Here is an 11,850-nt window from a genome sequence, read left to right on the forward strand (position 1 = left end):
ATTTTATTTCAGGGGATTTCCTCAGTCTGACCTTCAGTGGATTCCTGACCTTCAATTTGGGATCTACTGTATTAAGCAATAGTAAATAAAATGTTATTTTCTCCTTATTTTCCCAATTTTTTTTACATTTTAGTTTCAATATTTTACATGTACTTACTTTTCCCTGTGATAACATGAATGTATTCATTCTAAAAACTCACTGATCCAGAGATGTTATAGAGGAAGATATATACAGTTCTACTTGCATATAAACGTCCACTTATTGTTGACATTATCATAATAGATTTGGTCTTTTTAAATGTTTGAGCTCATCGTGATACTTCCACCACCATGCTTGACGGTTGTAAAAATATTTGACTTGAAAGCCTTGTATAAACACACTTCTTGCATATTTTCGCCAAAGAGCTCAATTTTGACTTTGTCTTGAGATTTTCTTTGTTCATCAGGATCAGACCGATGTTGAGCTTGAAGGTGTCGATGTAGCGGGGGTTATTTTTAGTCATCAGCCTCTCGGCTCATGTTGAGCGAGAACTTGCTTCACTGTGGACAGTAACATTGGTGTTATTGAGGTGACAGGTTGGGTCAGATGTTTCCCATTTGGGCAGATTTTGGTGTTCCAACAGAACTGACCTCCCCTACAAACATCAACAGTGTTTGGATAGATAAAGCTGGTCAACATTAAGCTGCTGCCACGACTCAGACCTGTTGCATATTTCATCAATTTTGACATACATAGAGGTCAAATATCCATCCAGGTTTCACAAAAAGCATTTGGTAGACATTATAACATTAAAAATAAATATTATTGAGAAAGTATGTTATGGCTGCATGCAAAGGATTAGACTCTGTCTAGGTTAGAGGCAGACAATGGCAGAAAATCATGAATGCAGTGTTCAAACTCGTCCAACTAAAAATTGGAAGCAGAATTGAGACATTTTGGGGGGGAGTACGAAACAAAAGGCACAAGTTTGCTTTGGGGAAAGATTTGCTTTTATCCACGAAGAGAAAGGACATCTCTCCTCCTTCAGCAGAGGAAATGTATCAAAGCTTCCCTTTTTCGTTTTGTTTTCTCTTATATTTGAAACTACACTGATGAGTCAAAGGGAAAAGGTTTTGGCGATTCTTTTCAGAGGGATAAATTAAGAGAAAGTGAGAGTTAGAAATGATATAGTTTCAAACCACTTCCCTCCTACTACAGTCATCTGTCACCTTTCTGTTCAGAGGCTGATGAGATTTAGAAGAAACTTCTGTAGCTAAGTCGAAGGTTTATTTATAAGAAGTGGTCTCATTACAGAAACTCACTAAATGTTAGGGGTCATATTGCAGGATGAAGAAACGACCCTTTTCATACATTATTATAAACTTGTTCTTTACATTCATCGATCCTTTTTTCCAAATCAAATCCAGGGGTTTCTCGTTGTGATTTTTCCAGTTAAAACGACATTTTGGAGCATTGTTTTCTTCCAGAGAAGTATTGGTTGTGTTTCAGTGTCATCAATTAAACAGCTGCATATCTCCAGTTCCCTTTCCACGCGGTTGTTATTTGGTTGCGCTCACTTCCCCTGATCTGGTCAGTGCAGCAACTTAATAGTCAAACATGCACTTTTTATGTGGAACATGAACAGGTCTTTTGTTGTAAAAGATGTGACGTCTTTTGCATGATGGTGACTTAACTGAGCTCACAACTGTCATCAATCACACGGCAAATGTCAAAGGTGAGACATTTGCTACTGATTAACAAAACACAAACAAACACTTGGATCTGCTTTTTGATCGACTGAATGAAGGGACGTGGAAACCCATCCCCTGCACACACACACACACTCGCACACACATGCACACGTGCACACACACAGACACACGCACACACACACACGCACAAATGCACACACACTCGGGGGATTTTTTTAGCCTGGTGCATAAATACTCCAGGAGCATGCTGAGTCTAGACAGACAAGACACAGCCTTCCTCTGATCTGCTTTCAAGTTCAACATTTTTGGATCGAGCGACAGGATAAAGGTAAACTACACTCATTATTATGTATTTATTTCAATTTGCTCTGTTATTTGAATGTATAGCATACTGCTGAATTTATTAAAAAATCAGTTGAAGGAACAAAGGTTTGCTTAAATTTTAACCTAAATTATTCATCACATAAAAAGTGTTTAATATGTAATGTTCAGTAAATATTTTCCTCAATATTCTCATTTTCAATATTTGTAATATCTATATGCTGGGATATTTAAACCCGCTGGTCCTCAGTCTGAAATCATCAGGTGAAAATATGTGTTGGATGAAAAGAAAGAAAATAAAAGTTGTATTTATACTCTTTATTAAAGCTTAGGTTTTTCCATCCCCTCTAGATGTGATGTTTTTTTCTTTGTAATTTATAAACACATTCTATTTGTAGCTCCTAAACTATGAAATATTGCTGACCTAGTTTAATAACCTCACATACCTCAAAACAGGTTTTCATGTTTTTAATGTTTTCTCATCTCTTACAGATGCAGTTGTTGCTCCTGTTGGTTCTAAGTGCCAGCCTTTGCTTTGCCAACTCCAGCATCCCCCATCCCAGAATCCACACTCTAATGGACAATGGTTTTTATCTCTTTTCTTTTTTGCTCGTCTCTTTTTAGCCACCCTCATGTTAAATATTAACTCATCTCTTATTTCTTTTTATGATCTCCCCAGCTGTGGTGGTACAGGTACCACATGCTCATGGCAGCATAGTGGAAGTTCCCCTGACCTGCGGAGACTCTTATCAGGACGATGAAGTGTTTTGGAAGAAAAATGGTAAAAAAATAAATAAAAATTGTTAGATATTCAGTGCAGCTAATATCATATTTGTAGAACACCTTCACTGAGGGCTAATTCAGAGCATAATCTTAATAAAAGACACCTGATATTTTGCTGTTGTAATAGAAGTTAACAAAGACATAGGAAGTTTACAAACCTGAGAGGAACATAACTGATACTACTAACTTCTGGATTTCTCAGGGGAGGAAATGACGCCAGCTCTGCAGGGAAACCAGATCACCGTTTTGGTGAAAGAGATGAAAGCAGGAAACTACTCCTGTCACCTCAGCTCTAGTGGAGAATACCTGAACCACACGCTGATCCTGGTCCAGCTGGATCCAGACAACAGGACTGTCATCCTGGAGGAGAAATCCCCTGGACAAGGTGAGAGGAGAAAGGGATGACTGAGAGGGAATCAGGTTATGGGATCCAAGAAAGATTAAAAAATAATAGGATGGATGTCGCTGTTCTGCTAAAATAAGAATAATGGAGAGAACTGAAATAACATTCTTTGATAAATTATTAGCTAAGTTAGAGATTCTTTTAAAATGGCTTAGATCATCATGGGTTTTTTTTATTGAACTATAACTTCATAAAAAAATCAGTTATCAAATAATCATGTCACATACTACTAAGAAAAAAAGCCATCCAGACCATCCTAAATAAAAATCTCCTAACACAGAAACTGGGTGTGCCACCTTTAGCAGAAACAACAGATAATCTGTGAAAAGATCAATCTGCACCTCCTCCATGAGAAAAGGGAAAGAATGAAGGAAAAGGGGAAAAAAGGGAGAAAAAATAACATTTAATTTTGGTCCTGATGTTAGGTAACAATGATCAATTAAAGAATACACATTTATTTTAAATATAGCATATAGAAACACCTAAAGCTAAACATTAGTTGGTTATTATGCCGTTATGCATGGTGTTATTCTTAACACTGTTGCTTTGCAAAAAGAGGATCTTGAGTTTAAATCTGGGCTGGTCCTTTTCTGTGTTGTTCTCATCCATTTGCAGCTTCCTGCTTAGAAAAGCAGCAGGTTAAGTCCATTATTTTTTTATTCTTATTCCTGCAGGTCACATCTATTGCTCAGCACAGAATTACAAAGGCTCTTTCCACTGCACCTGGAAGAAAACGCATCACAGATCCCATGCTGCTGTGCTCCTGGTTAAGGCACACCGGTAAGGACTTAAGTCTCTCTTCATTAGTCTCCCACTAATTTAAATAAAGAGTCTGAGTATCACTTTAAATAAACTTGGTGCAATACTTTCATAAAGGGGCTATTGTCTATTACCTGTTTTAGATCATAATTTATCCATTTGTTTTGAATCCAGTAACATGGATGAGATTTCCTGTGTGCTGGATGCTGATGGGTTGGGGGTTCAGTGCCAGGATGTCGACTGCCCTTACAAAGAGGAAACACACCAAATCCAGTTCACCATTTACATGCACAGCTACTCTCGTCTGGAGGCCTACACAAAGTCATTCTACCTGAGAGAGATTGGTAGGTCCATTTACAGAAATATCAGGGTTTGATGTTACGATATTTTGCATTTAGTGATTACATGTGTGATCATGTTTTTCTGACTTCTCATTCGGAGATTTACTTATTTTTCTTGACTTCATCTCTTCATATTGTGTCCAGTGAGGCCAGAAAACCTCCCCAACCTGCACATAAGTTGTGGCCAGGTGTTCAGCTGGGATTACCCGGACACCTGGGAAAAGCCCCGCACCTACTTCAGCCTCCACTTCCAGGTCAAGGTCGTCCAGAATGGACAATCCTGCCACACCGAAAAGATCCTACTGGTAACCGAAATGCAAATGTCAATTTAAGATTCCAGTTTGGCCAAATCACTTTATGTTTAAACTGTGGTGTCAATTATTTCAGGAGCCTAAAATCACTGAAGAAACTAAGTTTGAAGTCAATATCAAATCCAAGAAGTATGTTTTCTGTGTGAGAGCTCAGGACAAATTTACCCAGGGACCGTGGAGCCCCTGGAGTGAGTACACGTAAGTGCTTCAGTCTACCTTCTTAAAATATAAAGAAATGTTATTGAAACTATTTTTAGTCCTAAAATAAACTCACTTTTCCACCACTTGTTTTAATCATAATTAGTTTTTTTTTTCTCCAGAGTGAACAAAAACATCATGAACTGCCATTCCTAAAACGAAGCAAGTTGGGAAAATGTGACAACTACTTTAAAACCAGATTTTCAGTTTTTTTTTAAGCCCTGCTAAGTGAATGAATGTATACATGTACAGTATTTATTCCTTTTTATTTAAGTTACTTTTATAAGTTTACAATGGATGAAAACCTTTGTGAATTACTAAATTGAATATCGTTTCTTTTTTTAAACCAATTTTCCAAAATGTTTTTCTTTTATATTTCATAATAAAATCCAGCATCTCTATTTCTTGTGTGATCATCTTAAAAATACTTCCTTCACTGCACAGAAAATAATCTACAAATGGAAAACATTCAAAGCAAAAACAGCCAACATGTGCATAGCTGTCAGAGCAACCAGAAAGGCACTGCATAGATTTAACTTAAACAGGAGGTTCTTTAAGAAAAACATAAACACCAAATTAATATTTGCTAAATGAACAAAGTCAAAGACCAGAACTTATGGAAAAAAAAACATTCTTTGAACAAATAAGACCAAGGCTGAATTATTCTGACACCAGAACAGGTTTGGGAGAAAACAAATGCAACAGAAACACCACAGCAAACATAAAGTCAAAGCGACAATGGGGTTTAGATTGCGCCATATTTATATGTTACAATATCCCAGTCAAAGACCAGATTGAGAATCTGCTGCATGACTGTACATGTGCAAAACTGAAACATTATGCAAACTGTAGAACATGGAGGTGGAGGTGTGATGGTTTGATGATCATTTGCTGCAGCAGGACCTGGTCAGCTCACCATCATGGAACTGACCGTGAATTCTACTACAACTCAGACGGTGCTGGAGACGATGAGTAAAAAAAGTTACAGCATTAAAAAAGAACTCATTTTAAAGAGTTAGAGGAGCAATAAGCAGCAGAGACAATTTTGGTACAAAAAAGTTTTTATGGTTAAATTTACAGGAAGTTCATAAGAAAACAAAAAGTCAGTCAATGACATCATCCCATGAAATGATAAACTACACCTTCATCTATAGCTTAAAATGACTTTTGGTAACAACTGAAATAGTCTAAATTAGACTTACATTGTTTGGTAAAATCTTTCAATACCAAAAAAAAAAAACTCAAGCAACTGATCCTTGTTTGAATGAGTGTTTTAAAGTGTGCATGTAGAAATTACACACAGAAAAGACACCCAAAACGAAAACAGAACAAACACATTTTTGGGCAAATACACGTCAACACCCATCCAGCCTTGACCAGAGCTGCACACTTAACTCATGAATATATTATAGCAAAACATGCATTGAAGTCCATTGTAATGGTCAGTGATGTAATCAGTGTCAACATTTGATGAATATTTTTTTATCTCACAGTAGTTTTAGTGGTTATTGCATATTGTTGTATAGCAGTGATCAAATCTGCTTTTGGTTTGGACCACTGCTCTAAAAAAAAAAAAGAAACGGGTACAAATTAAAGTTCTTCATCACAACCAAGAGATTTTCTAGATATGCAACGTACACTGTTAGCCGCTAAGCCAAATGACTCCCTGCACTACCTGTTATGAGAGGTGATATTTGAGCTTTGTGAACCAGAATGGGTTCAGAGGTGGGATGAACACACAGGAACATGACCTTTAATTTCCTCCAACATTTATGTAACAAAAGAGATGTAAACAACTGTAGAAATCTGTAGGCCACTGTGGACTTGACTGAGTGTTATAGCTGTCCATCATGAGCTGGTCGTCACTCTGGAATTTGTCACGGCAATGAATGTGAAGAAAATATTCAGACCAAGAAGACCATGCAAATATATAAAGGAGGAAGGAAGCTAGTTCTGACAGTGTTGGTGTCTGCAACATTACGGGTTAATTGGTGATCTAAGTCCAACAGGGTTGTTTGGAGAGATGGATTTGGGTGTGCGTGTGTGTGTGTGTGTATATGTGTGTGTGTGCGTGCGTGTGTGTGTGTTGGGTAGAACTGAAGGATGGGGTTGTTGTTTCTAGCCCAATTGTTTGTAGATAGTTGACTGTTTCCTCAGTGCTGCTGCCTCTTGGATAAGTACCTACAAAAACACACAAATGAAATTACTTTCACTTCACAACCAATAGATGTTAGGAATATACAGTATCTTAAAAAAACTAAACCTTCAAATGTTGTCACAGTACAGCTATAAATCTTAATTTGCTGGACTTTAATGTAATAGTCGAGATGCACGACATGTTGGCACCAACACTGGTATCAGTCGATCATTTTAACAATCGATATTAATGTTCATATTCTTGCTATTTTTTATAGGAGGGGATCGGAGGAGGTTGGTCATGTGGTATTTGTTTGGTCATGTGACATTAGCTGTGATTTCAGTGCAAACAGGACCATGAAGACCAAGGAACAGATGATCTGTGGACATCTGTTCAAAGCGGAACAGATGTCTGGTTTATGAACTCCTCAAACTTGACCTCTATGGAAGAGCTGAAAGCAGGTTTTGAAAGAAAGCTGAAATAAGCACAGTTTTCTGTTTGTCACAATCCATGAAGGTGGTTCACCAAATATGTGGAAGATGCTGCTTTCATTATTATCATCAAAGTTCAATATCTACTTTTGATTTTGTAAGGTAGTGTACTGTCCATGGCTTACAGATGTTGTGTTTGTGATTAAAAGAATACTATTCATTGCCTTGTTAACACATTTTACGCTCCATCAGCCTACCTCTCCCAATGCTTATGATTAAGTCCACTGAAGTCTTCAAGCTTGGCGATTTCTTTCAGGTACTGAGCCAGTTTAGAGAGCTCTCTGTCCTTCTCCCTGTTGAGATGGGCCTTCATGAAGGGTCGGATCTAACAAACAGCAGCACAAAGTAAGGTGCAAGTCACAGCAGCATGTGTGGATCACAGAGCCTATGCAGAAGAGGAAAAAGTACAGCCAACCTTTAGTCCATTCTGTGGATTCATGAGGAAATTTCGTCCGATGTCATCAAACATGATGGTGTTCTTTCTGTTGTAAAACTCCCCATACTTTCCCCAGATCACACCTAAAGGCTTCACCTGGAGATGTCATGGAAAACAGAAAGTCAGGGCAGTTATTATGGTAATCACCCTAAACAGGAGGACACTTTTTTTTTACAGAGCATCTAAGTTAAATGAACTAATCCGAGTGAAGATAGGAATGAAACAAGAAACGTTTCAGGTGTACGAACCTCCACCACCCCTCTCTTCGGGGTGTGAACTGTGATCATGGCTCCGCTGTCCAACATGAATGTGATCTTGTAACTTGGGTTTTCCGTCACTCCCAACTCCTGCATGTATGGAAACACACAGATACAGTATGTACAGCCTAAACTCACTGTGTACGAATGTTCAACACCGCCACCTTCTGGAAAGATTGTGGTACTGCAAATTTAGAAACAATTTTGGGATGCATTAGATCTACTCAATGTGATGAGAAGGGGGAATAAATTGGATTCGTTTTGATGAGATGATGTTTATGTATGTAAAACAATTATTTTGTGATGTCTTTACTAATTATTTTTGAACAATTTATCGGTTGGAGTAAAATCCCAATCAATAAATAAATCCCTTTTATCCAGGCATAGCAGAATGTTTAAGAAAAACTGGCCTAGGCAAAATTACACACTTTGAAAAAAACAAAAAAAACAAGAGGAATACTTGCTTTCATCTTGGCCTCTATCCACTTCATACTTGTAGCAGCTAAAGAGAGAAAGCACGAGTATACATCGTTAAACCCGGGAATCTTGAAAGATGGAGATAAACATACTGATTTTTCTACATTTGATAGATATTCCCCAACTTTTCAATTCATTAGAATGCTACACAAAAACAAATTCAAATAAAAATTTTATATATAATTTTTTTTTATCAAATCAACTCCTAAATTTCAAACAGATTGCAGAGCAGATTTCTGTTAATTATAATGATCACAGCTTAATAATAATGAAAACTGTATTTATGTGGCTTCGTCACAAATAAACCTCCATTTCACGCAGCATGGATGCAAAATTTATGCAAAAGTAGCCTTGAGTAAGTATTGAGTGCATATACTGTACAGTATATGGAGATACTGCTTAGGACATTACATAAACTAGGATATATTTAAAGACTATTTTTCTTGATCAGGTGTAATGTTCAAGTTCTTAAATACTCAAATTACTCAAAATAAACCCTAATTATATCACTCTGAGTACAATCATGCACCAGAAGTGGCTGAATTAGAAAGATTTGCCAAACAAAACTTTAACTTTTATGTTCTCACACACTTTTCAGTTCATCAGGTACACGAAAACGACTAATATTTGACCTATTTTCTATAGCAGTTGATCTCTGTATTAACACAGGAAGCTTGTCATATTAGGGTTACCTTTTGACATTTAAGCAAGTATTAAACGTATGTTTTATTAAGCCCATATTTATACAGCAATTCTTTACTGGTCTGATGTAATGTTCTAATTTTATCTACCATATTTTTATTAGCTGCAGGTGGAAAATCATCCTAATTAACAAAAATAAAGGCCTGAAAACATCAGTTTTGGAAACTACAGGAAGTGTTTCATGAAATTAACTTTTCAGGAATATTCTAATTTATAAAATGGGCTTGTAGCTGATGAAAACCTATTTTATTTTGGTTCATCTTCAAAGCTAGCCAAGAGGGAAGTTTTTTTTAGTCATATTCGTCAAAAAACTGTTCACGGACATCTAAGGAATGCTAAAACCATTCCTCCAATCGATATAACTAAACCAGAGAATGGAGACGGTACTTACACCAGATGACAATGTCGTAGTCCTCATAGGCAGATGTGAGGAACTCATGAAGGAAAGGTCTCATCAGCTCCTGACCCGTTTCAGCACAGGACTTGTGATCTGAACACACATAACATCAATTTCCAGGTTCAAATGATGAGATGATGTGTTGCCAAGGATTTCTGTTTTCCAGTGAAACCAAAACTTTGAGGAAAAGTGAATTATACATTAGTCAGGTTCTGATATCTTGTCTCTAACTCACCAAACAGAGTGTAGTCCACATCCAATACCAGGAGCCTCTTGCCTTCTCTGGGAGGATTCAGTTCCTCGACTTTATAGTCTTTGACTCTGCGAGCTATTTTAGCTAGATTCTCCTCTCTGAAGACCCGAGAAACACAAAGTGATAAATAGATATCTCCTTTCAACATGTCCTCTTATTTTATTAACCATCTGCACTCAGGCTGTTAAGTTTCTTACCTGTTCTGCACCTCTATGACTTCCTCCTCAATGTCAAAATCATTTACAACATCGTCATTGTCTGGGGGAGGAGCTAAAACGTCTTCCTTTAAAATGAACAAATATACATGTGTAACATTCACCATTCAGGTCAATAATCAGAAAAAAATCTTAAATATATCCAGCCATAAATTTACATACACTCATCATGGTAAAAAGCTGTCAATAGTTGAGGAAATCAAAGGTTTTCTTCCTTCTTCATTATTCAAACAGGTTGTGCAAACCACCAGATTAATTGGCAGTAACACTGTTATGATCCGATCATGCTTCACAGTTGATACAGAATTCATTGGCATAAAGTCTTTCCCTGAATACCCCCAAAACTATTCCAAATAAATGAAGTTATAGGTAAATTAATACATGTAAATATTGCCCTCTCAATTTGATTATATTAAAAAAGTGCCATCTGGCTGCTGTTTTATTCATAAAAAAATAAAAATCTTGTTTGTAGTTTCTGAAAAGCTTTACACCATAGGGCCCTCCTTAAACATCTTCTCCCAAATTAGCAAATGTCATCGAATATGTTACTAGCATGGAAATCTCGTAGCAGTAATTGTGCATACAATAATATTGTAATATTAAAAATTGTGTTATGTTGTGCATATTCATTCCACTCTGAAAAAAAAGAATGCTTCAAATGAATCCTTAAGGGACAAAAACAAAGGACATTCCTGTCCATGATAAGCGCAATCTGTGCATCATAGTAAATTTCATAAAACCTCTTAATAGAGCTGTTGTAGTTTGACAGAGTTGTTACTATGAACTGTATGCCATTGTAGCACCTCTGCTCTCACCATTCCACTTACCAGGCTTTCTTCTCTGGTACCCATCATCATAATTTTGGTATTAGGCTTTAGTTTCAAAGAGCCCAGCTTAACCTCATCCTCTGCAGGTTTACCTGGAAACAGGAATTAAAAGAAACAGAGTAAGAATTAGAAGTCATTTAATAATGATGCTAAGGGATTTATCTGTGCCCTCTCACCTTTAATCTTTAGTCCCAGTAGTTTCTGTCTCTCTGGTAACACCCCAGTCAGACTCTTGATAGACTGTTTCAGGTCCATCACAGTGTCCTCCTCAGAAAGAGAACTGATGGAGTACTCCTGTCCTCCCCACTTTATGATCACTGACACAGACATGGCTTACACGGGCTCTTCACGAACATGCACGACACTGACCTTTGTGCACACACCTGCTGCTGTTTCTACCAGGACTAACAAACATCCACACCTTGAAAACAGAGGGGAAAAGGCAAAGTAACAGGAGAGGTGTTCAGTGACCAGCAACAGCTCGAAACAAAACACGCAAATCAGTGAAGCAGCAAGAGAAACACAAAGTAACTCTTTAATTTATTTGGGTATTTAAGACAAACAGACGAATTCCTTCCGATGAGAGAGGACACTTTGATTATTTTTAGCATGCGGTGGCTAACAGTGACTAGCAGCAATGTAAACACGGAGGGTATTAGAACATGTTAGCCTTAAATAATAAGAGGAGCCTGGTAGCTCTTATAGTTCAGAGCAAGCTAACCTGGAATACTTGACTGTGACTCCAGGGATTTGACAGAAACGTAAATGAATGAAGTTCTCGCTTCCGTTTCATTCATCGATAGATAAATACCGTGCTCTTCCTGGCGTTCCCCTACCGTTCCGGTAGTGA

General features: G+C 37.3%; 2 protein-coding genes across 3 annotated transcripts; one reads left to right on the plus strand and one right to left on the minus strand.

Annotated features, from left to right (window-relative positions):
* The first annotated feature begins 1,727 nt into the window (after nucleotides 1-1,727).
* On the plus strand, nucleotides 1,728-6,384 carry il12bb (interleukin 12B, b). 2 transcript variants are annotated; one of them, XM_016672351.1, is made up of 9 exons: nucleotides 1,728-2,004; nucleotides 2,503-2,599; nucleotides 2,693-2,794; nucleotides 2,999-3,181; nucleotides 3,874-3,979; nucleotides 4,133-4,302; nucleotides 4,444-4,604; nucleotides 4,687-4,808; nucleotides 4,931-6,384. In XM_016672351.1, exons 2-9 carry the CDS (start codon nucleotides 2,506-2,508, stop codon nucleotides 4,962-4,964), a joined length of 972 nt encoding a protein of 323 aa, XP_016527837.1. In that variant the 5' UTR covers nucleotides 1,728-2,004; nucleotides 2,503-2,505; the 3' UTR covers nucleotides 4,965-6,384. The 2 variants fall into 2 exon arrangements, with proteins under 2 accessions (XP_016527837.1, XP_007553466.1); XM_007553404.2 differs by having other exon boundaries at nucleotides 1,879-2,020; nucleotides 2,506-2,599.
* Nucleotides 5,856-11,850, minus strand: ublcp1 (ubiquitin-like domain containing CTD phosphatase 1). Its single transcript, XM_007553392.2, has 11 exons — nucleotides 11,722-11,850; nucleotides 11,177-11,421; nucleotides 11,001-11,092; nucleotides 10,156-10,241; nucleotides 9,941-10,056; nucleotides 9,700-9,798; nucleotides 8,594-8,631; nucleotides 8,121-8,219; nucleotides 7,852-7,968; nucleotides 7,634-7,761; nucleotides 5,856-6,989 (listed from the first exon to the last, which is right to left on the minus strand). The coding sequence occupies exons 2-11, from the start codon at nucleotides 11,328-11,330 to the stop codon at nucleotides 6,962-6,964; spliced, it is 957 nt and encodes a 318-aa protein (XP_007553454.1). The 5' UTR covers nucleotides 11,331-11,421; nucleotides 11,722-11,850; the 3' UTR covers nucleotides 5,856-6,961.

Source organism: Poecilia formosa, unplaced genomic scaffold (genome assembly GCF_000485575.1).
Source record: "Poecilia formosa unplaced genomic scaffold, Poecilia_formosa-5.1.2 Scaffold3, whole genome shotgun sequence".
In the NCBI taxonomy this organism is placed as follows: domain Eukaryota; kingdom Metazoa; phylum Chordata; class Actinopteri; order Cyprinodontiformes; family Poeciliidae; genus Poecilia; species Poecilia formosa.

Coding starts and splice junctions, on each gene's coding strand:
- il12bb (XM_016672351.1), top strand. CDS start 2,506: ATGCAGTTGTTGCTCCTGTTGGTTCTAAGTGCCAGCCTTTGCTTTGCC. Junction 2,600..2,692: donor CCACACTCTAATGGACAATG/GTTTTTATCTCT, acceptor TGATCTCCCCAG/CTGTGGTGGTACAGGTACCA. Junction 4,605..4,686: donor ACACCGAAAAGATCCTACTG/GTAACCGAAATG, acceptor CAATTATTTCAG/GAGCCTAAAATCACTGAAGA.
- ublcp1 (XM_007553392.2), bottom strand. CDS start 11,330: ATGTCTGTGTCAGTGATCATAAAGTGGGGAGGACAGGAGTACTCCATC. Junction 11,093..11,176: donor ACTGGGACTAAAGATTAAAG/GTGAGAGGGCAC, acceptor TCCTGTTTCCAG/GTAAACCTGCAGAGGATGAG. Junction 8,632..9,699: donor CTACGACATTGTCATCTGGT/GTAAGTACCGTC, acceptor TTCTCTCTTTAG/CTGCTACAAGTATGAAGTGG.